This window comes from Phycodurus eques, chromosome 1 (assembly GCF_024500275.1).
Source record: "Phycodurus eques isolate BA_2022a chromosome 1, UOR_Pequ_1.1, whole genome shotgun sequence".
NCBI classification, from domain to species: Eukaryota; Metazoa; Chordata; class Actinopteri; order Syngnathiformes; family Syngnathidae; genus Phycodurus; species Phycodurus eques.
The window spans coordinates 5325422-5353378 of NC_084525.1; the positions used below are offsets into that span (position 1 = coordinate 5325422).

General features: G+C 42.0%; 2 protein-coding genes across 8 annotated transcripts; one reads left to right on the forward strand and one right to left on the reverse strand.

Moving 5' to 3' along the window:
- Positions 1-309: 309 nt before the first annotated feature.
- Positions 310-4790, reverse strand: mbd4 (methyl-CpG binding domain protein 4). 4 transcript variants are annotated; one of them, XM_061673627.1, is made up of 9 exons: positions 4682-4790; positions 4473-4609; positions 3780-3918; positions 3174-3706; positions 3023-3088; positions 2812-2946; positions 912-1061; positions 520-623; positions 310-430 (listed from the first exon to the last, which is right to left on the reverse strand). In XM_061673627.1, exons 3-9 carry the CDS (start codon positions 3890-3892, stop codon positions 356-358), a joined length of 1176 nt encoding a protein of 391 aa, XP_061529611.1. In that variant the 5' UTR covers positions 3893-3918; positions 4473-4609; positions 4682-4790; the 3' UTR covers positions 310-355. The 4 variants fall into 4 exon arrangements, with proteins under 4 accessions (XP_061529611.1, XP_061529594.1, XP_061529620.1 ...); XM_061673610.1 differs by having other exon boundaries at positions 3780-3927; XM_061673636.1 differs by lacking the exon at positions 4473-4609 and having other exon boundaries at positions 3780-3927.
- Positions 4552-27952, forward strand: ift122 (intraflagellar transport 122 homolog (Chlamydomonas)). Of its 4 annotated transcripts, none has more exons than XM_061673573.1 (29): positions 4553-4977; positions 6171-6237; positions 7628-7712; positions 7785-7863; positions 8038-8114; positions 8215-8281; positions 8362-8508; positions 8950-9025; positions 9816-10007; positions 10343-10481; positions 11403-11605; positions 12280-12417; positions 12770-12934; positions 13792-13989; positions 14205-14345; positions 15050-15103; positions 15414-15575; positions 16239-16405; positions 17639-17810; positions 18678-18780; positions 21847-21987; positions 22058-22155; positions 23810-23913; positions 24968-25133; positions 25304-25418; positions 25591-25716; positions 26669-26745; positions 26855-27019; positions 27505-27952. In XM_061673573.1, the coding sequence occupies exons 1-29, from the start codon at positions 4934-4936 to the stop codon at positions 27589-27591; spliced, it is 3555 nt and encodes a 1184-aa protein (XP_061529557.1). In that variant the 5' UTR covers positions 4553-4933; the 3' UTR covers positions 27592-27952. The 4 variants fall into 4 exon arrangements, with proteins under 4 accessions (XP_061529559.1, XP_061529557.1, XP_061529558.1 ...); XM_061673574.1 differs by having other exon boundaries at positions 26858-27019; XM_061673576.1 differs by lacking the exons at positions 4553-4977; positions 7628-7712 and having other exon boundaries at positions 6224-6237.
- The last annotated feature ends 5 nt before the right edge of the window (positions 27953-27957 follow it).

The window sequence follows — 27957 nt, forward strand, 5'->3', positions numbered from 1 at the left end:
TAGGGTGCATTAGCACACCTTTATTTGAGTCCCAAAATAAGGACAAGTGTTAACAATGCAAAGTCATTCCAGGGCCTACTGAATGGTCTATGCTCCCCAAAAAGTACTGACAATTTGTTTTCTTAATATGCTTGACTGATTGGTAAAGAACTGCCTTTCTTATGCTAATCAACATGGAAACACATAATCAAACATCAGAGACAAAGAATACACTGTTAGAAAAAGAAGAAACATTTTATTACATCTACAGTGTATGCCGGAGTAGGCTAGAACATCTGAATATTTGTGGTTAAAAAAAAAAAAGGCCCCATTGATGACCGAAAGCTTTTCATGCGACCAGTTCTTCACGCTCTATTCAGAGTCCGAGCGTCTCCTGGTTTTCCCAAAGCCAGGCGTGATATTTGTTCAACATGCGATCGTCAGGCGTCACCTTGAACAAAACGAAGCAAGAACAAGATTTGTTTTGCAATGATTTCAAACCGTGGCCATCAACAAAAATGAATGAAAATTAGGACTTACCTGTCTCCATTCTTCCACACAGAAGATCCTGTAGGAATCGTTGCCGTACTTGCCGATGCCGTGTAACTCGATGGGGTAACGCCACGGTTTGCTCAGATACTCATCTGCAGATGACAAACGGTGAGAGAATACCAACATTGGCTAGATGACAACTGTACTTTTATACATGTGAAATGCATGATTTGTCATTATAGAGTGCTTCTCCAACTATTTACACCAAGTACCACCAAAACCTTCGTAGATCTCGAAGAATCACCGTCATGAGCAACATTCGATTACAGGAGTGTAGTAGGCCCGAGTGTTCATCAGAAAAAAACAGTCAGAGGCCACATAGACCACCCACTTGGAGAATGAATCACCATCATAATCTAACAGAACACAGTTGTATTCACCTGAGAATCGGATGATGATTTTGGCCCGAAGCTCAAAGAGGCCAAGTGGCTTGAGGAGTTCAGACATGGCCTTGGGGTCGGCTTGGCGGGCCACCTCTGCACACGGGTACAGCTCGAAGAATTGCCAAAGGACTGGAATGGCCATCTTACCTGCAGCATTTATGCAACAAGAGTCAGACGCAAGACACTTTTGATACAATAGAGTAAACCTCCGTTTATCGGAGGATACATTTCAAACCCAAATGCCAAAGGTAAAAATCTGCAATAGAAATAAACCATTTTTTTTTTTTTTTAATGTAGCAACACAATGTAAACCCAAAAAAATGCTTGTATGCATATAATGTGTCGAAATTACTGTACAGTATTGATGTGCTGTGTGTTGAGAATACCCCTTGATGGCAGTAAAGCCTAAGGCATGGCGTTGGATCACCCGTTGTTATCTTGAGAGGATTTTGAGATGAAGCATTCTCTCGAGACTCTTTCTTATTGTTTGTAAAGAATAGGCGTCAGGGTATTTCCAGATGGCAGAAAAAACACTTGACTACCATTGACTTGAACTGCAAACGATGACAAAAACTTGTTGTTTGGGGTTGTGCTGCCAGATATATCCCAAAAGGTTTAGGTATGTTTTAATCTCCTACCCCCAAAAAATCGAAATAATCCAGAGAAACCTGTGGGTAAGGATGATAAATCAAGTGGATGCCGTAAATTGTTGTATATAGAGACGATCGCAAGACTGGCTGTGGACATGGGACTGACCGGAAACCAGATCTCTACCATCAGGACGTATAAAATGTTTGCTTGGGTTCTCATTTAGCAAAACAGAATGGCGAGCCTGCTCGCTACGTTAGTTTCAGTATCTATTCGAGCGTCAAAAGAGCACGTCTGTGCCGTTAATCCAAGAAAAGTATATTACCGTAATTTCTCGTGTATAATGCGCATTTCCCCCCCCCCTATCAAAAGTCAATAGTGAACATTAAGCTTAGCTATAGGGGCAAATGGAAAAAAATATTTACATTTTATAAATGTATGCCGCGATTTAGTGGTTATGAAAAAGCTGTACACGTTCATTCCAAAATGCCACCGCCACCTAGTGGTTATAAAAAAGGTGTAACCTACACTTTCATTCCAATATGACAGGTGTATGTATGACTGCATATATGTTCAGTTGTGCTCCTAAATTTACATACCCTGGCAGAATTGCTAAATTGATTGATTTATTTTTTAAATATGACTGAACAACAACCATCATGAATTTCTTTATGGTTATGTTTTGTTGAATGATAATGCTTTTCTGAAATGCTTGTCCGGTTAATTTGAACCCCATTAAAATAAAATTAAATGTGTTTCGCCTGGTCCTTCATGTTTCCTTTCAAGAATTGTACCAATCTTACAAATTCTGCCGGGGTAATCAAACATATGAGCACAACTGTGTGTTTTCTCATTTACTAAATAAAAGTAGGGCTGTGAATTTCAAAATAAGAGCAAGTAAATTAAAAAAATGATTACGTGTTCAAATAAAGTGCTTAACTACAGAATAATTCTTTGAAAAAAATAGAGACAATACTTCATGTTTTAATCATATGGGTAGAAGCAAAATGATGCATTGTAAAAATGCATTATACATAGGTAGAAGGGTTTTCCAGAATTCTGAGGTCGACTTTGGGGGTGCGTATTATACATGGGTGCGCATTATACACGGGAAATTACGGTAGTTAGTCAGTCATTCATTGATCATGTTATCTGTGTCTGAATTTCCACCACATCTATTTTTTTTTAAACAATTACCTATTGAATCATAAATTAGGCCAACGTAAGCAATTTAGCTCACGTAGCATTTTCTTTTTGACTGACACTCAACACATTCAAACTATATCGTGTTTGTGTGTGTGAATCTTACCACTTGTCTTGTTCAGAAAAATGGTAGCCACCAGTAGCTTCCACACGTCATGGAAAACGGTTTCTTGTACAAGGTTGAAAGGAGAACGAGGAGGTGTCCACTTCTTGAAGGCTTTTCTTCGAGGTGGACTGGGACCTTCACACGTTTAGGAGGACATTTCTTCAGAAATGTGTCATAATTAGCACACAATGATTCAAGTCAAAGACATTACCGTCTGCGAGAGGCTTCCTGCTGAAATAAGGGCTTGTTTTCCGTTTGTCTTCTAAACCTTTGGACTCTGGCCATACAAAAACAACAACAAGGACATATTATGATAGTGGAAAAGATTGTTATGTTGGCAATAAGTAAGAGTGACTGCTTACTATTTCTGGAATTTGCCACTGGCACGCAGTTTCCAGCAGTGATTTGAGACAGCAACTCATCTTCTTCGGCATTGGGGACAACCTTCCGTTGCCGACTGGGTTCGCTGTCCATCCGCAACTCATCTTCGCCTGCCTCAAGCTCGTCCACATACGGAGTCCGTCTCGGAAGCCTCGCTCTCAGCGGGTCCAGCCTGCGAGGGTCCTCGTGCGTTGTGACGTCGTCACACGCCGCGCTTGCAAGTTCAGGAGTTGTTTGGCTCTCCAGATCAACAAGGTTCCTCTGCTCCGCACACACACCTTTGTGGGGGGAGCTTTCACTTTCACAGGTATTTGTAGGCGCTTCCAGTAGTTTTGATGCATCTTCATCTTCCAGAATGTCCTGCTGCTGTCCACCTCTTGTCCGTTTTCCTCGAACAGGGAGACACTGCAGAGAGTCTGCTGTAAAATCGAAGAGATTGATGTCGACGTCTTGAGCGTTATTCACAAGGTATGCTCGCAGAGAAGCTCTCGATCGGAACCTCTGCCCATGGGGACTTCAAAATGTAAACATACGGTTAGTTGGGCACTGCACAGCCACGGCAACGGTGTTGGGCGGATGGGGATTACCTGGTGATGTACACGTCCACTTTTCCTGCTGTCTTGCCTGTTCGTCGCTGCCGAACCTCTCTGATCCATCCATGAGGCATTTTGGGGGGGTGGCAGGACTTATTCGTATCCATGTGGCTTCCAACATGTACAGTATGTTCTAAATAGGCTTGCAAAGAGGTGGGGAATTTCCAGTCATTTTCAGGAAAGGCTCTGCTTAAACTTCCATGAGGATTAAAGATAGTTCATTTTGGAAATATTCTAAATCTCCATTGTAAATATGGGAATTAACTGGGAACTGATGGTTATTTATTAACTGCCATTGACGGCTTTAGAAGTCAAATATCCATGTTATCTGGGAAGTCTGTCAGTGAATGAGATTAATGGCCAGGTATCGTCCATCCATCCATTTTCTGAGCTGCTTCTACTCATTAGGGTCGCGGGCGTGCTGGAGCCTATCCTAGCTATCATCGGGCAGGAGGCCATATATATGTATTTATGTATGTTTTTTTTTAATAAGGCCAATGCACTCTTAGGCCTTGACAGTTCTAACATTTTATGAAAAGTGATTGTTGCCATGTTGTATTATATATATATATATATATATATATATATATATATATATATATATATGTATATATATATATATATATATATATATATATATATTTAATTATTATTATTTTGACCACGCATGCGTAATCGCGCACTCACAAGTTTTATCGCGGAGTCAGGAAGTGACCCTCGTCTGTCATGAGCTTCTATCACCACAGGGGGCACGATAGGCTTTATAGGGTGGCAGAAAAATGCCGGACGAAGAAGGGTCTTCCCAATCCGCGGCCGTCGTGTCGCTAAAATTGATACAAACAGCTTACTTTCCCAAGATGTTCTCTAAAAAGCAAATCAATTCCTCATAAACTTACATTTCTTTCCACCCTGGACCGAGCAACAGCAGTGTCGAGTGTTTTGATTTGAATCAATGAGCGAGGTCCCTTAGCATCCCACTGACTGCTAGCAGGCAGGAAGCAAATAAAGTACACAAAAAAAAAAAAAAAAAGCAGGAAGTGTGAAGTGAGTCTGCGCGGCGACAGCGAGTCAACAAGAGGAGGCAACATGACAAAGTGAGCAGGCAAAACAAGCTGTTGATACACATTCGAGTTGGACCCTGTCAAGAAATGAGAGCCGTTCTGCTATGGAAAGAAACAACACGTCAACACTGGTGAGCGAGCGTCTTTGCGCTTTATCATGATCAGGATGCGACGCGGTGTGCTTAGCGACACTGGTTGCTATGTCAACCAGCGTTAAGACAGCTAGTTACTTAGCTTACATATTCTCTCTCAAACAACACAAACCCAGTCGCCGAATCACAATTATTGTCTCGTAGACTAGCTAGGAATGGTAGTTTATGCAATGTTGTTTTGTTGGTGACACAATAAGATGCTACATGCTACATTGAAAGGCTAGCATGTCCGTACAGGTCTGCCTTTGTCAAATTCAAGGTTTGCGGGCCAGATCCGGCCCTTTTCACGTCATTGCCTCCGAAAACTTGCCGCAATTTTATTTTTCTTGGCTCCTCTTAAAATCTACCCATCAAATGATAACCAAATGGCGGGAAAATGTTTCTAAACATGTTAATTCAGAACAACAAGTGTAACTGCCTCTCACTGTAGCCACATGCCGAGTCCAGTATGTAAACAAACACAGTGCAGCTCAGCTTCTGGCTAGTTGATCCTGCGATATGCTTTGTTGCCGTTGTTGTTTTTCTCATGACATAATAATTCAAACTGTTACTTGTTTGCATCCTTGATGCCCGAAAAGAAGACAAGCTATTGATGTTGCTCTTTTCGAATCTCAACTGTAGCCTTCCAGTGTGGAGTTTTTATTGTATTCCCTGTGCTTGCCTGGCTTTTCGCCACCTACTCCGGCTACAAAAATATGCTTCTTACGTTAATTCTCTAAGTTTAAATTGCCCATAGGTGTGATTGTGGGTGTGAATGGTTGTTTGTCAACTTATGCCCTGTAGTTGGCTGGCGACGGGTATACCGTGGCAAAAATGAGCAGGGAGAGGTTCCAGCTCACCTGCAACCCTAATGAGGATAAGCAATGTAGAAAGTGGATGGATACACTGATCATTAAATTTGTCCCTGTTTACTCAAACAATAAGCAGTTTTGTTCCGGTCATGTACCGTACCGTGAAAGAAACAAAGTTTGACACCAACGAACGAATTAAAATGGAGATGGCTTTTTAAATTAAAACTAAAGAGAATTCTAATTGAACGGCCGAGTTTCCCTGCTGTGTGAGTAATACAGCCATTCAATAAACATTGATTATTTCTGTTACTTTTACTGTTACACTTCGTAAACCAAGTATTTATTTTGTACTTAAGTTTCAATCCGACTTCTTTCTTTCAGTGTTTATGACCTTGCCTTCAAACCAGATGGCACCCAACTCATAGTGGCAGCAGGCCTTCATGTCCTGGTAAGACTTAACTTTCCCTTGCTTTTTTGATGAACACATTAAAACTGTAAACTGCTTTCTTCTTTTTTTTTTTCTTTTTTCTTTTCTCCCCACCTGAACTCTATATGATCATTCATGCTTTTGTCTCCTCACGTCTTGACTATTGTAATTCCCGTGTCACCTGTGTCAACAAAACGTTATTAGATCATCTCCAAACACCTCAGGATATCGCAGCGAGGCTTTTGTCTGGATCCCATAGCTTCAGCTAGGAGTTTTCTGGGCCCAAATCCAGGCAGACGTGGTAGCATTCCCCACTGGCTCCAACACTTCCTACTTATTATTTAATATTTTCTTTGTTTTCCGTTTAACAAAAATACAAAATAAAACTACAGGAACCCCATGCAAAAAGAATACATTTATAACAAAAGTGCATTTTGTGTCCAGTTCAATGTGGCCCTGTTACATGGTAGTTGAACACATTTCAGCCACATCGCTCCAGTTCTCTTGTCCTTTCACTTGGCGTCCTGTTCATTTTTGGATTCAGTACTTGACAGTATTGAACAGGGTCAGGCTCCTCCATACTTGGTGGATCTGCTTTCATTTATTGTCCTGTTAGGTGACTGCGCTCAGCTGACTGAATGCCTTTTGCTTACTCTCTGTCCCTCACACAAAATTGAAAACTAAAGTATGTAAAGCCTTGCAGTCGGTTGCTCACAAATTGTGGAATACACTTGCATTTGAGTTCGGAGCTACCTCTTCTAAAAACATTTTAAAAAGCAGTTAAAACATGTTTGTTTAGGCCGGACAAGAAAACAAGTTCTCCAGCCTTTGTCGAACAGTCCTGTCGGTCATGTCATATTTGAGGACTGGATGGATGACAAAGACGTCTATCGACTGCATCGTAAAATATATTCCCCAGCTAACGTGTTGATTAGTAGCTTTTCTGTGTGCTCTGATTTTCTTAAGTCATAACTGTGCCATGGTGGCATAGTGCCAGTCAGTTGTTTGTATCCACTAGTGTGCCAACGTGTGAGGCACTATTAAGACCAGATGATGTTTAGCTTTATGTGTCAACTGGACAACTCAGAGAACCACATAATAAAAGTCCTAGTCAGCCCAATCAAAACATGCTATTAATTTACCTCTAAATTTAGACGGCATTGTATGTTGCCGTCTAAATTTAGAGGTTTTTTTTTTTTTTTTTTTTTTTTTTTTTTTTGGTTCCCATTTTATACTCGTATGCTCTTGCTATGTAGACCTGCGTTGTCTACAATAGAGATCACGTATCCCCATGTGAAGCACTTATGAGTCCTCTCCTTGAAAAGTGCTGTAAAAGTGAAGTGTATTTACATTAAGCATGACTTCTCAACAATGCTTGCTCTCTTATTGCCAAGTTGTGTGTTTGTTGTAGGTGTATGACACCTCAGATGGAACTATTATTCAACCTTTAAAAGGACACAAAGATGTAGTCTACTGTGTAGCTTATGCCAAGGACGGTAATGAACTCATTTTCCTTTTCTGAATTGCTTTTTCGTCGCCTGCTGCCACTGAATACTTTTTTTCTGCAGGTAAAAGATTTGCCTCTGGCTCAGCAGACAAGAGCATAATCATCTGGACATCCAAACTCGAGGGTATTTTAAAGTACACGTGAGTGTGATATCGTAACCATTTTTTTTTTTTTTTTTTTTGGTAAAATACAATATAATGACCATTCACACTTCGAACACTGGTGTTTTAGGTTTTAAAATGTGACTTGACAACTATTCTGGCTACTCTCCTCCTGTGTCTATTCATTGTGTCTTTTCATGCATATATCTGTAGACACTATGACTCTATCCAGTGTGTTGCCTACAACCCAGTCACTCACCAACTTGCATCCTGTTCCTCTGGTGACTTTGGTCAGTGCATATTGCGTTTACATCTATACTGGGCTTCTTAATGGCATAGTATCAATCTGTCATATTGTTTTGAGAACACAATACCTACTTACTGTTGTAGGCCTTTGGTCGCCAGAGCAAAAGTCGGTGAACAAACACAAAGTGAGCAGTAAAATAACATGTTGCGGGTAAGTGAAGAGTGCTTCTGTTGTTAACCTGCATGAAACACATCTACATCGAAGCGTTTCACCATTTCGTGTAAAAACAGGTGGACAAACGATGGGCAGTACCTCGCTCTTGGTATGATGAATGGAGTAGTGAGCATTCGGAACAAGAACGGCGAAGAGAAGGTCAAGATTGACCGTTCGGGAAGCTCCCCCACTCCAATCTGGTCCATGGCTTGGAACCCCTCCAAGTTAGTATCCTCTGGGTTGCATTGGATGAAAATAGAATCGCAGTCACAGGCAGACTAAAATTCAAGCTCATTTCTTGAGGGAAGTTCTATGTGGGGCCAGTAGGTGGCAGCAGATAAACATGGAACGGAGTGCATTGTTCTTTGGACCTTGAGGCACCCCAGAGGTCATTTTGAGAGGGTGGAGGGATTAGATACCATTAATGAGAAGTTACAGTCATTTGTGGCAGTTGCTCATTCGTAGTTCAAAGATAATAAATACAATTGGACACTGTCCTTAAATTGAGGACAAATGTGTTTCGGTTCGGTGCGTCAATATATTGACTGCATATGTATTACCATCCATCCATCCATTGGGGGGGGGGGGGGGTGATGTAACCAAACACTTGCAGTGTAGTTGAGTATTTCTACTGCTAACATATTTTCTTTGCTGTGTTTTTCGAGGGATGAGCAACATGACGTTCTGGCAGTGGCCGACTGGGGGCAGAAGCTTTCCTTCTATCAACTCAGTGGAAAGCAGGTAACGATGCCAAATACTTTCCAGTCCTAATCTACAAACTAATACAGCATGCCAGTATGCCAAGTTGCACTAGTGTGTATGCCAAGACCTTGTCAAACGGAACAGGCACCAAGGGTGACATTTATCTGGCATGTTAAAAAAACACACAGCGGTTAATGGCATTTTAGATAACCACAGATATGCACTCTACAAAAGTCTGAAATAATGCAAAGTTACCTGGTTGCCTATTCAAATGAAATAGCAGGGGTCCGTCTGACCCGGCCCTGCTATGATTTAATGGCCTCTTGCTGTCTCCCCTTCCTCCTAAACTCCCCGTGGGTAGCACTGTAATTGAACACAACTATGCAGTGTTCATTACTCTCCCTTTATGCCACAGGCTCATATACTGTCATTGGCCTGCATAATATTATTTTTTTTTTTCACAGAACATTCAGTTTTGATTACAAAGCCAGGAATTGTGTGCAATGAATAATCTGTGGGTTGTCAGGCTGTTTTTTTTCTCTCTTTCTTTTACACAGTGAGGAGAAACAGATGTGTAGAGGTGTGTAATTAATACCGAGCTGTGCACATGGACTTTGAACACTAAGACAGAAGCTACTTCAAACAAATATGTACTTTTTATTTTTGTCCATCTCTCTCTCTCTTTTTTTTTAAACCGACTTTTGGATGTGGTGTTGACTTTGAATGGTGGCGGCCCAGACAGTGGGAAATGTTGGCCGGGGGCCTGAGCAATAAATAAAAAAGGATGCCTTATTTAAATCTGGTCCCTGTCTCTCTTTCTCTCTGTCAGATCGGAAAGGACAGGACTCTCGCTTACGATCCGTGTTGTGTCAGTTACTTCTCCAAAGGCGAGTACATTGTCATGGGTGGCTCTGACAAACAGGCCTCCCTCTACACCAAAGATGGTGTGCGGCTGGGTGTCATTGGAGAGCAGAACTCCAGGGTGTGCACGTGTCGGGTAAAGCCTGACTCCAATTTTATGGTGAGTTTTCTTTCTTTCTTTTTTTTTTTCCCCCCTCCGGGTGAATTTGTACCTGGAAATTGAGTGTTTAGGAATAAGAGGCAGGCGGTGACTATGCGTGAAAGTCACACAGATCCACGCTGAGACAGCGGTTCTATTTTACACTAACACCTTTACAGCTTTTTTCTGCTATATTTAGTTGTAAGCGATGAGGAATTCAGGAGGGGAGAATTGGGTGTTGAAAGTTTCATTGCTTCTGTGTGGATGTTCCAACAACAGGAACATTTTCCCACTCTTGCAATCTTTTCTTAGAGGTGTTAATTAGATGCGCTGCTACATTGTTGTTTCTTGTATAGGTGATGGGCTGCCAAGATGGGACTATCGCCTGCTACCAGCTCAACTTCAGTACAGTTCACGGGCTTTACAAGGATCGCTATGCTTATCGAGACAACATGACTGACGTCATTGTGCAGCATCTCATCACTGAAGGAAAAGGTGCACTTTTGCTTTAGCAACCAACTATGATGATAATGCATGGAGGTGCATCTCAATAAATTTAAATACCGTAGGAGAGTTCATTGTATTTTAGCATTGCAATTCCAAAAGTGAAACTCAGAAGTTATACAAATTCATTCAGCACAAGGAAATACTTTTCGGAAGGCAAATTCCAACCTCATTTCCATATTGAAATATTTTTTACTGTTTCTTGTGTAAGATTCAAGTTTCTTGGAGATGGTAAAATGTGGGTTTTCATTAGCAACAAATAAAATGATAAAATAGTTGACTCTGTGTAGTGAATCTCTATATGAGCTTTTTAATTGAACTACAGAACTACACAGTTTTCCAATTCTAATTGATTAAATGTACCTGTAAAAATGACTCGTGCAGCTACTTTTTGTCCTGGTTTGAATTCTGAGGGTGGTTTAAAAGGGCCTCTCTATTTTAAAATGCTCATAAATGATTTATTTGTTTTTTTGTGTTTGTCCTTTAATGTATGACAATTTAACTAACGTTGTGGGCTTTCAGCCAGGATTGTGATTCCATTCATTCTTCACAATGCCAGGAATGTTGAAAGGCTGCGCAAGATGAAATCTGGCCAGTTGCTCATTGCTTGGGATTGAAGATTTGATTTTCATGCAAGATGGGGCCCCTCCACATTTTACTATTGGCTTTCGTGAATGGCTGAACAGCCACTTACCCGGGAGATGGATGGCTCGTTGTTATCCATTTGAGTGGGAATAGGAAGCTTCTTTTAAATCTGCCATATATTTCTTTAGAAGAAAATGCAGTGAGGCATTTAATCATTTCATGTGGGGGGGAAAAAGCAGCAAGGTAACATAATACAGGACAGTAATCTTGAACCCTGACCTCCAAATACACTCCCTATTTGTTCTTTTTCTTCTTCTTCTTCTTCAGTGAGGATTAAGTGTGGTGAACTGGTGAAGAAAATTGCCATCTACAAAAACCGCCTTGCCATCCAGCTGCCCGAGAAGATAATCATCTACGAGCTTTTCTCAGACGACTCGTCGGACATGCGCTATCGCATCAAAGAGAAAATCTGCAAGAAGTTTGAGTGCAACTTGCTGGTGGTCTGCTCAAATCACATTGTCCTGTGTCAGGTTAGAAGGGCTCACTTCCTTTGTAGATGAATACTACAATACGGACTGATTTTGCAAAGTGTTTTGACTTGGAGTCAGCATTCAGAAAGTCAATGAACCCGGAGAAAAAAAAAAAAAAAACAGCATTGTGTGTTTCCCATATGTTTTCATGTGGTTTGTAAAATGTTCTGCAGGCCCTGTAGCTCTCTGCTCCTCTTAAGACCCCTAAACTAGATCAAGTAAGTCATGACTGAGTGAAAAGGAGCACATGGAGCAGAGCCAGCGTGTGCCTCTGTTTCTTGTCTCTCTGTGTTTGACAGACAGTGTTGAGGAGGAGGAGCTGCCATAACACATAGGTTACTTCCTTTTAAATCTGCCTGTGTGCCACAGCGATCTTTCAGATCTTCCTCAAACAGGCATGCTTGCGTTTCATTTCATCCTTCAGACAGCTTTTAGACAGTCCAAATGGGCTGGATTCTTATGGGATGTGGGCCTCTATGTCAAAGCAAATCTTTGTTGATCTTTACAGCATCCTGCTTGTAATCATGTGTTAAAAAAAGAGCAGTCAGCTGAAATTTGTTAGGTGTTGATGAATGCCATTTGAAAAATGGATGCGTAAAGGAAATAAGGCAGGTGATTTACACGCTGTGACGCGATAGCAAGCGAAGCACTTTTCATGCTGATGTGTTTTACAGGAGAAGAGGCTTCAGTGTCTGTCTTTCTCCAGCGTCAAAGAGAAAGAATGGCTTATGGAGTCGCTCATTCGCTACATCAAAGTGATCGGCGGTCCGCCAGGCCGAGAAGGCCTTCTGGTGGGCTTAAAAAACGGAGCTGTGAGTATTTTCAGATCAGTAAAAAAAAAAAACGGAATAACCAGTAAATGCAATATTTTGAGGATATGGTTTCGCGATGTCATTTATGACATCATCAAACGTTATAGCACTTACTGCGTTCGCAATCATTCCTCATGCCTTACTCCCTAATCACAACAAAGGGATTTTTGGTAGACATTTGAGGGAACTATCTAGGGACCAATCCAAGCAGACACAGCATTTTGACAGATTCTCATTTTTGGGAAATCTGTCACGTTGGTAGTTTAAGTCATGTATTCTAGCAATATTAATGTAACATCCATTAATAGACGGATTGTTTGTTGTAGATGCCAGCTGATTGTTGTTCTTGTAGATCCTAAAGATTTTTGTCGACAACCCATTTCCCATCACGTTGCTGAAGTTGTCAACATCAGTGCGATGCCTGGACATGAGCGCGTCGCGAAAAAAGCTGGCCGTGGTGGACGAGCACAATACTCTCCTGGTCTACGACATTAACAGCAAAGAACTGCTTTTTCAGGTCAGCAAGCAGCGCTTTGGTTAAGGGGATGCCTGGCTGACACATTTGAACATGCATTCCCGTGGTGGAGCCGATAGAGTGGAAAACATCCATCTATTTACTTTGGATCTAAAAACTTTACACACCCCTGTTCAAATGCCAGGTTTTTGTGATGTAAAAAAAAAAAAAAAAGAGACCAAGATAAATGATTTCAAACCTTTTTTTCCCCTCACTGGCTAGTTTTCTACTTGTCAATTCCTCCATTTTTGAGGGACGTCCAGGTCTTGTTAATGTCAGTGTTGTGCTATATTTTCTCCACTTGATGACTGTCCTCACTGTGATCCATGGTGTTTTATGCCTTGGAAATTCTTTTGCACCATTCTGCCAATTGATACCTTTCAACAATGAGATCCCTCTGATGCTGTGGAAGCTCTCTGCAGACCATGGCTCGTGCTGGAAGATGGGACTACACACGTGTCAGGAAAAGCCAACTAGAGCATCTGAACTTTATTTAGGGTTAGTCAGGGGCATTATTGATAGTATGTGTGTGCTGACTCCCATTTAACATGAATTTGAATGTGATTTGTTCATTCTGAACACAGCCACATCCCTAGTTATAAGAGGTTGTGCACACTTATGCAACCACATCTCAGTATATTAATTCGTTTCCTTTTTTTTTAGATAGAGTTGTAGAGCTCATTGGGGACATTAATGGGGATCGTTTTGAAATGATTTATCTTGGTGTCATATTTTAACATCACAAATATCTAATTTGAACAGGGGTGTGTAGACATTTTATATCCACATTACTTTTCTAATGGAACAAGCAAAATTGTTTATTTTATTTTATTTTTTGCATGTTTTTGCTTTCCCCGCAGGAGCCTAATGCTAACAGTGTGGCGTGGAACACTCAGTGTGAGGTGATGCTGTGCTTCTCTGGCAACGGCTACCTGAACATCAAGGCCAGCAACTTCCCCGTACACCAGCAGAAGATGCAGGGCTTCATGGTGGGCTTCAACGGCTCCAAAATCTTCTGTCTCCATGTTTGTTCTATGTCTGCCGTGGAGGTACCTCAGGTAGGTGTATCAGTGTGGCACTAATAGCAGATAGCTTGTAGCGAAAGCTTTGTATATTAGATCTACAAAGCCAAAACTGTCCCTGTATGGGGTGAATTTGAACAATTAGAGGGTCGTACCTGCAGAATCCAATGAGAACCACCACATTCATCTTCTTCATTCCATGTAGCATTAGGCTTTTACATTTCCTTATGCTTTTCAATGTGATCTCCCAGTCTGCACCCATGTACCAGTACCTGGAGAGGAAGATGTTCAAGGAGGCCCACCAAATCGCCTGTTTAGGTGTGACAGACAGCGATTGGAGGGATTTGGCTACTGAAGCGCTGGAAGGCCTTGATTTTGACATTGCCAAGAAGGCAAGTGACATGCGCACACACACATTCTCAACATTTATTCTTCACATTTAACTGAGTTGCATGCAGACCAATACAAATGTATATGTATTTTATTGTACCTTCCAGATGACCTAAGCCAGGGGCTCTCAAACATTTTGGGCTAAGGGAGAGACATTTTCCAAGGACCCCCTTATACTGTAATCCTAACACAATGAAATGCCAGGGAATTGGTTCTGTTTTTTTTTTTTTTGATCGCTGTAGTGACTATTGTTAAAAAAAAAAAATAGCGACTTTAATTCCTGCTAAGAAGTGAACGAGATGAGTGGAATCATCTTTCTATTGTGTTCAGGAGAAGCCCGGTGAAAGGTATTCACTGAGTCAATGGCGCTGAACATTGCCAAAGACATGGTGCCCGTTTATATGTTGCAGAAGCTAGTCATTTATCCATGTTTGAAATGTTTTTAACCGAGGTATGTGTATGTTTGTTTCATTCATGTGCTGCAGGTCCCGATATGTCGGTATGCACTTAAAAAAAACAAAAAAAATGATATTACATGATTGCAAATAATGTTTGCTGACCCCCAAGGTACGGCTAGAGGACCCCAAGGAGTTCCCGGACCCCAGTTTGAGAACCACTTCTATAAACAGTGTTTCCATTTAGAGTTTGAGTCACAATTTGATGGATGTAGCTGCAGCATCTAAATCAGCACTCTACCCCTTTACAGGCCTTTATTAGAATACAGGACCTGCGCTACCTGGAGCTCATCAACAGTATTGAGGTAAAAGTCAATCATTTGATTAAAGTCATGCTGTAAGGACATTTCATAGTTTGCGCTTTTTCCAAAGTTGATATAGTCACAACTAAAACTGGCAAAAGAAACACATGAACACGAGGAATCCCAATGAAATTCTCCTCGATATAAAATACATGTACTTAGCAGTGAATGCAGAATTGTTAGCGAAATTCATTTTCTGTCTCGTATTGGATGACGTGCATTGGAAAAGTTGAACGGACTTGAAAGAGTGAGTTCAAGTGTGTGTCTCTTCAAAGGACATAAATACAAATTGATTGTGATGTCTGATTTGCAGGCGAGGAAGAAGCGGGGCGAGAACGACGACGACTTGTTCCTGGCAGACATTTACGCCTACCAGGGGAAATTCCACGAGGCGGCCAAGCTGTACAAGCGGACCGGCCAGGAACCCAAGGCTTTGAGCATGTACACCGACCTGCGCATGTTCGACTACGCCAAGGTGATCAAATCAGTGACCGACCTAAACGACAAAAATGCGAGCTGATGTTTATGTTACCGTGATGTATGTTCGCATGTGCCGCTTTGCCACGTTAATGCTCGTTTTACGGCCTGTCGTCTCCTCATACGTATATCATGCGAACATCATTAGCATTCTTTCACGCATGTATTCTTTCATAAAACAAAGCTAACCTCTACACCCAGTTGGAGATGGAAATGGAGCATCTGCTTTTACATGAATTCTTTGGAAGTCAGTTGGAGTTCGGGGGGGGGAAAAAAAAATCATGCTTTTTGATGTTTACATGCATGTGAAAACTTTGATCATCAGCGGCACATTTGTGTTGGCCAAAGCAGATGACAGAGGGCTGACTTGCTTGTGTGTATTTGTGTGTCAGATTGTGTGATGTGTGTTTGATGCAGCTGCTGTATATTTATGTGGCTGTGCCGCCATCTGCTCCCAGAGGCTGTATGTTTTAGTTAGGGCGGACGTCGGAACCGGAGGCCCTCAAGCTACCTCCTGTCTCGGACTTGACCTTCACATGTCAGTCATGAGGGGGGGGAAGCATCAGTTTTCACATTGCTACATGACCAAATTTCTCACGCCTTTTTGGTCGTTTGCATCTATATGACAATGCATCTTTGTGTGATTCTTTGCCCTTTGAAGGACTATGTTGGGGCAGCAGACCCAATGACCTCTCGCATCCTGATGGCCAAGCAGGCCGACTGGGCCAAGTGTAGCAAGGAACCCCAGGCAGCGGCGGAGATGTACATCTCAGCCGGAGAAAATCTTAAAGCCATTGACGTTTTGGGAGAGCATGGCTGGGCAGACATGTAGGTGTCTTTCGAGATTCGGTGTTGCACAAAACACGTGAAATGTTTCCTCAGAAAGTGAAAGAGAGCGGCCTCTCAGTCATGCCCACGAATAATTGCTCCGGGTCAAGGATCGTTGAATGAGGTCAAGGTCGTTGTGACCCGGCAAACCAGAGTTTCGGTCTTGTGAATGCGACATCTTGGCTTAGTCTTGAGGGAATTATTTTCCTTTGATGCAAATGTTGACTTTTGCGCTCAAGGATGAGCTGAATAGAATTTGGCAGTCAAAGGTTAAAATCAGTGGGTGTGCTGTAAACCTGCTTTTGGCTGTAAAAAAAAGTGAACTTTCTCAAAAATGATGGCATTTTAAATCCAAATGACTCAACATGAACCACAGTGCGACATCATTATTTAATAATAATAATTGCTCTGGGTCAAGGATCGTTGAATGAGGTCAAGGTCGTTGTGACCCATTATTTTTCTACACACACACAAATAAAAAACACCGATAGCCATGAATCAGTGCCAACTCACTCCGAGCTTGAGCGGATGCCTTCGAACAACATCCATAAGAGGACATGGGTGGGATGGCGTCACGTTGACAAAGTTTTCTATCAGTCCTCTTCAGTAGTAGTGTTAAGACAAAATACTTGCACATTTTCACCATTTATGTTGCATCCAATAAGTACATTGTGAGACACTCAGGACTGACATGGCTGGAAACCTCAACCGAAGTGATTTGCTTCGTCATCCACCTGTGGGCTGTTAACTCCAGATCTATTTAGAGGCGTATATTTACGTAATATAATGATATTTTATCTATTGAGACACTCACCAGCATGTAAAAGTGAGTATGACAATATAACAATGGGTCATGCTTAAATTTAGATACACATTCGCATTCATCCCCACCCTTCTCTCTCTGTCTCTCTCATTTCTCTGTTTCTCTCTCTCTCTCTGCATCCATTTTTTTTGTCAAAACCTACTGTACATTAGCCAATTTATCTTTTTTACTCTGGCTTTATCTGTCCATTAGCTTCCGCTCATATACACCGAGCATAACAAATTGAAGGGTTTCTATATTTAGGTTGGTCCCATCAGGTCGGCTTGGCGGCCACTCATTGTCGTGGCGCTGCTGCAAATCGAGCCGTGATCCCGGTCATTTTCCAGAGCCCTTAAATGTCGTTGTGCGTATTTGTACATCCCCATCTCCTTTTTCCTTCCTTTCATCCCCTATTTTCTGCTTTCATCCAGGCTGATAGACTTGGCTCGTAAGCTGGACAAGGCTGAACGAGAACCGCTGGCAAAATGCGCTTTCTATTTTAAGAAGCTGAAGCACCATGGCTTTGCCTCGGAGACTTATTCCAAGATGGGGGACTTGCAGGCCCTGGTGCAGCTGCATGTGGAAACCCAGCATTGGGATGAGGTCTGACACTTTTCTTCTCACCTGCTGAGCCCGCATTGCATGTATAAACCGTCTTTAGCCAGTCACCTATATGTCAGGCAGACGGGATGGTGCTAAATAAACTGCTGTGAAAATATGTGCACAGTGAGAACTGTATGGTCATGGCTCTTAAAAAGTAAGCTGAATCGGAATAACGTAAGCCTAATTACCTTAAAAGCAGCTACAAATGCTCCAGAGTTAGTCATCCAGCTTGGATTTTTATGACCCCGTGGTCACGTTATGATTCGAAAAGCCCAAAACAGTCTAGTAGAACCCAATGAATATCATCTCCCAGCTCTGTTGTGCTTCCAGTCAGATTTCTCAATCAGTGTGTGCGATGCTGCTGAGACAAGACGAAACTTTTGTAGTTCGTTTCATGTGATTTGTGAGCTGAAACAGGGAGCCATAAACAGAAAACTGAATTGTTCACGTTTATATTATACACAGTATATTATATAATATTTGATCCTCAGCGGCAAAAAGGAAGGAAGGAAGAATTCACAGCACTGTTTTTATATCTTTTTACCTGACAGTCATACTTGGACTCACTTCCTCGGAACAGCTGCTCTCCGTTATACTCTATGGTTATATTGATTCGTGTTTCCTTGCAAGATATTGACATGAATTAGTTGGTGTCAGTGCTTGCATGTCCATAGTGTTCTTCCTCCCGAATCATGCAGTTGTACTTCTAATTGTACATGCAATCCACTTACCGGTAGTTTACACACTTTATTCTCAGCTGATTATTCATTGCTGTAGCCGTGTTTTGACTGCGGCTATTCTGTGGTTCCTGTGTCTGTTTGTCAAAGTATCATATACAGGAGAAAATGTTTGTCTTTTTTTCCCCAGGCATTCTCGCTGGCAGAGACGCATCCCCAGTTTAAAAATGACGTGTTTGTGCCTTACGCTCAGTGGCTGGCTGAGAACGACAGATTCGAGGAGGCACAAAAAGGTGAGCTTGTGATTTCCCTCATTCAGTGTCAATGGGAAACTTGAATCTCTTTCCGTATATTTCTCTTTGTAGCAGTTTAATGTGAAATGGACCGTGCTTACACATAAAGTGAGCAGTCACAAAGCCCCATCAGCTCAGCGCTGGACAGTTTTCATGCCTTTTTGCAAAATTGCGTGCACCCATCCACCGGAAAACATTGGTCCTCTTTGCCGAAGCTGAGCTGAAGTGAGCTGCGTCGCCTGGTAGCCTCCGAAGTAGCTCTGATGATGATTACCAACTGTACCCATCGTTGTAATCAGCTCACAGATTTATAATTCTGATCTCAGCAGGCATATTTCCTCTTGTACCTCAGCTTCCTGCACTGTCTCAGAGTGGAATACATGTACTTGCCTGAACAGGTCTGATTGTTGTGGAGCCTGCTGACATTCCTGCGCTTTGCATTTTGTTGATTTTGTGTATTTTAGTGAGGAAGTGAGGCCGGTTTGTTTAACTACTAACCGTAATTGAGCCTGCACCTCTGGTCTGTCTCCTGGCTGCAGAAAAAGTTCACATGGTTGGGCACATGTTTGAAGGACCTCATCACTTTTCACATTTTCCTTTACACTACCAGGCCTAAGTAAAGTCATACACTTTACATAATATTTAGTTGCTTCTAATTGTGTGTTTATTTCTGCTCATTTCCTCACTCTGGCATTGTTTCAACGAGTGAATCTAATGTCCTAACATTTGAATTGACTGTGGGACCGTTGGACCCCTGGCCTTTTCTCCATCTTGTCCCCGATATTGTTAATGGGATTAAGGTCCGCTTTCTCTACTGGCCTATCGATGTGTGGCAATGAAGGAACACCTCTTCACTATTTGTGATCAGTGGATGCTTGTGGTTGTCATCTTAGGGGTTCTTCAACATTTTTCAAGGACCCACTCATAATCCTAACATCAGTTAAACATAACTCCCCTGTATTGTCCTAATGTCCTAGGAATTAAAACGTTGCCTATTTGCGAGAAAAAAGACCTCTTATTTTGGGAATGCTTCCCCCCCCCCAAGAAAAAAAAGTTGTAATCTATACAAAGATTTTTTATTTTATTTTGTTGGGGTGAAAAGTTGTACAGAGCTTTTAATTGGACCAAAGCTAAGGTATTGATGAGTTATTGGTTTATTATTTTTGATGTACAGTATTGACCTGCACGTTCCCATTTCTAGAGTTGCACATGTTTAAATGATACAACATAATAATTATTGCAACCTTTTTTGGGAACCCCCAAGCTTGTGGACCCCAGTTTGAGAACCCCTTTCTTAGACTTATGCCTGTGCCATCAGGGAAGATGGAAACACCTGATCTCTCAGTGGTAGTCAGTTGTGGACTCATTAGATCACATGAGGTTTTTATTCATTTTTAGTTTCCCCTATACTGCAGTCATGTGTTTATGATCCTTAGACTTTTTTCCATGTGCCTCAAGGTAGGATAAGACAGACAGACAGGTCTATCTAGCTATAGCTGTATGTCAAATCTATCTGAACTCTTTCTTGTGTTAGTGTGTGCTGTGCTGTGTTGTGTTGTCTAGTGTTCTTCTGGTGTAGTTAATAAAGCTAGACCCCCAGCTGCAGTTTTCCGGGCAGGATTACTGGTGGGCTTGAGTTCCGAAAGCGGCTTCTAATTACCCTCTGTTAGCAAGCAGCACTAACAATAGCATACATGTGTTTAGGGCATTCAAGTAGAACCCCAATTCCAATGAAGTTGGGATGTTGTTAAACATAAATAAAAACAGAATACAATGATTTTCTAATCATGTTCGACCTATATTTAATCGAATACACTACAAAGACAAGATATTAAATCTTCAAACTTATAAACTTGATTGTTTTTAGCAAATAATCATTAACTTAGAATTTTATGGCTGCAACACGTCCCCAAAAAGCTGGGACAGGGTCATGTTTACCACTGTGTTACATCACCTTTTCTTTTAACAACATTCAATAAACGTTTGGGAACTGAGGACACTAATTGTTGAAGCTTTGTAGGTGGAATTCTTTCCCATTCTTGCTTGATGTATTGCTTCAGCTGTTCAACAGTCCGGGGTCTCCGTTGTCCTATTTTACGCTTCATAACGCGCCACACATTTTCAATGGGAGACAGGTCTGGACTGCAGGCAGGCCAGTCTCGTACCCGCACACTTTTACTACGAAGCCACGCTGTTGTAACACGTGCAGAATGTGATTTGGCATTGTCTTGCGGAAATAAGCAGGGGCGTCCATGAAAAAGACTTTGCTTGGATGGCAGCATATGTTTCTCCAAAACCTGTATGTACCTTTCAGCATTAATGGTGCCTTCACAGATGTGTAAGTTACCCATGCCATTGGCACTAACACAGTCCCATACCATCACAGATGCTGGCTTTTGAACTGTGCGCCCATAACAGTCAGGGTGGTTCTTTTTGTTATTGGCCCGGAGGACATGAGAGCCACAATTTCCAAAAATGCTTTGCATAGTAGAGTTTCAAGTTGCACTTACGGATGTAGCGCCGAACTGTATTTACTCACATTGGTTTTTCTGAAGTGTTCCTGAGGCCATGCGGTGATATCCTTTACACATTGATGTCGGTTTTTGATGCAGTGCCGCCTGAGGGATCGAAGGTCACGGGCATTCAATGTTGGTTTTCCCCCTTGCCGCTTACATGCAGTGAGTTCTCCAGATTCTTTGAACCTTTTGATGATATTACAGACTGTAGATGATGAAATCCCTAAATTCCTTGCAATTGTACGTTGAGGAACATTGTCCTTAAACTCTCAGACTATTTTCTCACGTACTTGTTCACAAAGAGCTGAACCTCGCCCCATCTTTGCTTGTGAATAACTGAGCAATTCAGGGAAGCTGAATTTCTCAGCCTGTTCACCTGTGGGATGTTCCAAACAGGTGTCCTTTGCAGTGACATGGGATTATTGCTGGCACTTGCATTGCAAAACAACTCAAATGGTTGTTTTCCCTGATCTTTTCCCAAATTAGATCCTTAAATGCAGTAGTACTAAATACACAGTAACAATCCACTCTCCCGTCATTCCCTACCTAGCATTTCACAAGGCCGGGCAACAGAATGAAGCTGTCAGAGTCTTGGAGCAGCTTACCCAAAATGCAGTAGTGGAGAGGAGGTTTGATGACGCCGGCTATTATTACTGGATGCTCTCCATGCAGTGTCTTGACATCGCCAGAGGTGAGGCTTGTACCATCTGGATGCATCTCTGCTTTAATCTCTCTGTGACGTGTGCGTTCGTCTACAACAGAAGATGAAGTTCATCGAGATGAAATGCTGAAAAAGTTTGAACATTTCCAGACACTCGCAGAGCTCTACCACGTCTACCACCCCATTCAGCGCTACACGGTAAGAACATCCAGTGCTGTACTTTGTCCTCTGCCGGGCCATCCATATCTGGCTGACCGCTAGATTGGCTGCCAGAGTAAAGTCCCTGTAAAGTGAAAATAAAAATGTTTTATGAATTTGAATTTGAAAAGCTACAGAGCCTGCCAAATTTGAATGAATAAATCAATCCTCAATTAATGAATGAAAAGCCTCTGCAATTGCCTGCAAGAAGAAGGCCTGCCCGCTTGCTTGAAAATACCTATTGATGGACATGATCCTGTGGACCAAAATTTAGAAAAAAAACAAAATTTTTGTTGTTGTTGTTTTTGTTGAAACAGTGCTCCAATGAAGGGTGCAAATTGCAATTCTTTTGATTGATTGATTTATTTAAATTTATTTGAGTAGGCAATGATATTTTTATTCAAATTTCATTTACATTATTTGGTGTTTGAGTTTACAAGTTTTTTTATATTTAAGTAAGGGATTTTGTGTGCATATTGTTTTAATATATTTTTTATATATATATTTTTTTTTTAAAAATGAGAGCCATTAACACCAGACATCCCAGGAATCTTGCTGAACTACAACAGTTTTGTAAAGCGGAACGGTACAAAATTCATCCTGATCGTTGTGCACATCTGATCTGCAACTGCAGGAAACGTTTGGTTGAGGTCATTGCTGCGAAAAAGGGTCAACGGTCAAACAGTTAATCGAAACCTCAATTCCGCTGAAGTTGTGACATTGTATAAATCCAAGGGTTCACCTACTTTTTACTCCCTTTCCTGAGAATGTTTACATTCTATTTTTAAATGAAAATATGAAAACATAAAGGGCGGCACGGTGGACGACTGGTTAGAGCGTCAGCCTCACAGTTCTGAGGAGCGGGGTTCAATTCCCGGCCCCGCCTGTGTGGAGTTTGCATGTTCTCCCCCGTGCACTCCGGTTTCCTCCCACATCCCAAAAACATGCATGTATTGGAGACTCTAAATTGCCCGTAGGCATGACTGTGAGTGCGAATGGTTGTTTGTTCCTATGTGCCCTGCTGGCGGCTGGCAACCAGTTCAGGGTGTACCCCGCCTCCTGCCCGATGACAGCTGGGATAGGCTCCAGCACGCCCGCGACCCAAGTGAGGAGAAGCGGCTCAGAAAATGGATGGATGGATGAAAACATAATTGTTTTTGTGGTATACGTTTCAGCAGACTTTTGTTTATTCTTCTGATTTGGATGACGATCACAGCACATTTTATGGCCAATTTATGCAGAACTGTAAGAAATTCCAAAGGGTTCACATACCTTTTCCTCCCACTGTGCTTCTCTGACAGTTGTCATCAAAAGTTAACATTGTCTGTGCTCAGGCACAGTTCTTGATTACACAATTTTCTTGTGGGAGTGGCTGGGCGGTGCATATTTCATGATCTTTTTGTTGAAAAGTACATTTTCTGCCATGACTACGAGCTGTGCGGTTCGAAGCGGCTGTCTCTCCTCCAGCATTTGACAGGCGGTCTGTCTTGTGTCACCGTTTGTTGCAAAAGCTTTCTGCTTGGCTGTGATCGCAGCCTTGCATGAGTTCTGTGCTTTGAGCCAGTGACCTCATACTTGTACTCAGCTTTAGTGCTAAAGTGAATACCAGAGACTTGTATCTTTCATTTGCGTTCCTGTTTTTGTTTGTCTTTAGGATGAGCCCTTCAGTTCCCTCATGCCAGAGACGCTGTTCAACATCTGCAGGTTCCTTCTGAGCAACCTGCCCAAGGACAACCCACCACCGGGCATCTTTAAAGTGTATCCTTCCCTTGAAAGAACGTACTGGGGTCCTTTTTAATAGCAGCACAGCTTGCCAGTTTCGTCCGGTGCGGCTGGGAAATTGGGATGAGGCTACAGTGCTTCTGACGATCGTGACGATGAGTACAGTATGCAGATGCCAAGCGCTGGCCTTTTTCTGTCCAAACAAAAGAGTTAATCACTGAGACTCGGCTGTGTACCAAACACCCGCCTGAAACAATCGCCACTAATTGGAATAGATTCACTAAAAGAGTGCCCGCCATTACAGACAATGGCTGCACTCCACTTGCCACAACTATAGGGACACCTGCACCATTCTGAACAACACCAACACTAATAATAAAATAATGCTTTTACAAATATAATAATGTTCAGTTTGAAGTAGTATTCATTGGAAAGCTTGTTTGTTATTGTGGTTCTGGTTTCCAGTGGTTTCAAACTGCACCTTACTTCACTACAACACCTCAGTTTAATACACTGCAATTCTTCACCCCGATAGATCAATCGAAATTAAATTGTTCACAAGTTCATTCAAAGTACAAAGACAAAAGACCAGCGTTAAGGAGGATTGCAATACATTTCAATCTATACATTTCCTCTTAATATTTTCTAATTATGCCCAATTATTATATTGACAAAATATTATTGACAGTGATAATGATGAATTATAATACACCAATATACAGTGTATGAAATATCTACTACTCTGTTAAGAGTACGTAGGTCTATCGCATATTGAAACTTTAGTAATTAAATTGTATACAGTTGTCACTGTAGTCCAATTTGAAGACGAGTGCAAGTTAAGAGGCATAAGTATGAATATGAATTTCCATGTAAATACAAATAAGCGGCACTGCCTAAATTTTATTTACAAATTTACACACATAAAAAAAACAAACATGTAAACTCAAACACCGAATAATGTCAATGGAATTTAGGCGTGCGTCGACACACTCTCACGCAAGCCCGCTGTCCGATGTGTGCTATGTGGTTAACATCTGGCCACTTTTACAACCACAACTGTCCACCTTGGGTTCCTTGACCTGGTTCCAAGTAATACCTTGTATGCTTTGGCCAAGCAAAGTAGAAAACTGGGTGCCTATAAATTGGCCAGACTTTGCTACGAGAAGCTCCAGAAACTGTACATTCCGTCTCGCTTTCAGGAGTGCATAGAACTGGACAGCCTCACCATTCGAGCCAAACCTTTCCATGACAGCGAGGTGCGTTCCAGACCTCAGTGGTGCAGCACACCACACGCATTTAATTCAACTTCTGTTCACATCCTTCACAGGTGGCTTGAAGCAGCTTCAATTTCATCCAAACTGTTTTGCTCATTGATTGACACCCTTTTTTGGGGGGTTTTGTTTTTCCTTCCGCCTGTCGTGATAAGGAACTGACTGAAGCCTTGATGTGTTACCGCTGCTCCAACAAGCCGCTGTTGAACAACCAGGGGACGGCGTGCCTCAACTGCAAGCAGCCTTTCATTTATTCAGCCTCATCATATGGTGAGTGGAGTGCGAACCATAGACATCACGTATAAATGGACACCACTTTGGGTTCTTAATTGTATGTCAGCGGCAAAGCGGAGCCATCGTTCTTTTGTTGCTTGTAGATGACGGGTCTGATGTCTTAGATGGAAACGCAGCACGTCTCTGTAACAACTGGTTGTGTGTGCAGAGGTTCTGCCTCTGGTGCAGTTCTACTTGGAGGGGGGCATCGGTGACGAGGAGGCCGTGTCTCTTATTGACCTGGAAGTTCCTCACACGGAGCAGACAGATGCGCACTGGCAGCATATGGACAACGGTACCTTCAAGATTCTTAGCACTTCATTCCGGGAACTTCTTTCCCCGCCTTAACACGGCTCTGTCGCTTCTAAGAGGCGGCGGCGGCGGCCGTGGCCTGGATTCTCGAGTCGATAGTTAAGCCGTCGCCGCTAAGTCATCTTAGCTGTCGAGCTAATAGGGTTAGCCAGGCTCTCGTGTCTCATCTTAATGACACTAACCCTCCGGGAGCCACAGCCCCAGGCCCAGTGGTGGGATTAACCTGCATTAGGCAGCAGACGCTCAAGGGCACCCAGGCACTTTGTTGTTGTCGATGACACAAACAACTGATGTGGCATTTTCAACACTTAAGCTCTTTAAGTAGATGCAGGGATTTTACAATGTATGGGTAATTACAAGAAAATATGTTGGTAGACAGTGTTACTCTGACAAGACTAAATGTACTATTTCGTCCATAAATAATTGGACGATAAACGTTTCGTGATTTTTGCCTTTTTACGTCAGCACAATGTACTTGAAATAAAATGAGCTTGAGGTGTGACTAAAGTGTAGACTTGCAGGTTTAATATCAGAACTTTCCCAAAAGTATGGCATGACCATTTTATCTGTAGGTGCCTTCATTTTCAGGGGCTCAAAAGTATTGGAACAGATTCACGTAACTGAAAATATAACCATAATCATTAATAATAGGATGAAAATATTTTGCATTTGGTGACGTCACCAAATGCTTTGCCAGGCCTTCACTGCAGCATTATAATGCCTTCGCTTTGGTCTTCAGTAACAGAAAATCATGCTACTAATTTGATTCGTGAAGAATATTCTATTTGGTTAAGATGGTTGTAAAGTATATAATTTCGAGCCTCTGAAAATGGAAATACTCGCCATAAAATGGTCCCAATGGTTAATGCCAAACTGTTATGTTATGCTAACACACCCTAACTGTGTGTTTTGCCATTTTGAAAAACCTCAATCAGAGGCCCAGATCTTAAAGATTGATGACGGTTTGGATGATGCGGAGGAAGACCCGTTCACACCCAAAATGATCTTTGAGGTAAGAAAGGAGAGAAGAGACAACGACATAAGGCGGTCCGGATTGCGCCAGCTGGTGAGGTCAAAGGACGACGCCCCCCTTTGATGAGTTGCTGCGTGTTTCCCAACAGCAGGGCGGCTCGCACTTTGTCCCCGTCAAAGTGAATCGCTCTGTGCTGCGCTCCATGAGCAGGAGGGACGTCCTGATCAAGCGCTGGCCCGCGCCGCTCAAATGGGAATACTTCCGCTCGCTGCTTCCTGACGTCAGCATCACCATGTGTCCCACCTGCTTCAAGGTACACGGGCAGCAAAAGTACTCGCACGTGACTGCGCTCAGACTTCAGCAGAAGTACTGATTCACCACCTTGAAAGTCAAAATGAAGAAGTACACGCTCTGAAAGTACACAAGAAGAAGTGATGTTTTTTTTTTTTTTTTTTTATTATTGTCAATTATGTACAAAACCTGTTTCTCAACCTGGAACAAAGGAAGACATTTTTCTTTCGCATAAAACCGTTTGCCTCTTCTTGACTTTCATAGTACTGAGTACTGAGAAGTAAAGAAAAAAAGAAATGCATACGCTATCAACAAATGTTCCCCTAGCTTCTTTGCCAACGTTGTGAACGGACTAACAAAAATTCTAAATGAGCTAAGAACAACTGAAAAAATACACCTTGCCTATATGTGCTTGTGTTTTCAATTTAGAGAATTTTTGAAAGCTGCAAGCCTCTTCTTTTTTAGGCCAATTATGAACCGTGTTCATATGGTTCTCTTCCCTCCCAGATGTTCCACAGCGAAGACTACGAGCTTCTCGTGCTTCAGCACAACTGCTGTCCGTTCTGCCGGAGATCCATTGATGAACCGAACTGATCGGCCTCGAGATATCATCTGCTCCCCTCGCCGTCGTCACGGCAGAGATGTATTTACTGTACGTTCCCCTTCACATTTAGGAAGGACGACCTCTGTAGATGACTCCCGAGTCATTGGATCAGATGAATTCCATCCCTGACTGTGTCACCTTTGAGGAGGTGTAAAGAAAATTGTCGACTGAAAGAACACTATTTTTGATCAATTGTGTTGGTACATTTGTCTGTTTTTATTTACCAGACCTGCATTTCGCAGGTTTGTATTCTAGAGCTGTAGCATATGTTTTATAATAGTATGTTATCTTGTTATTTCGTCATGAGAACATATTTTTATACTCTTGTCAATAAATAAGACTTGGCAAAGATTTGG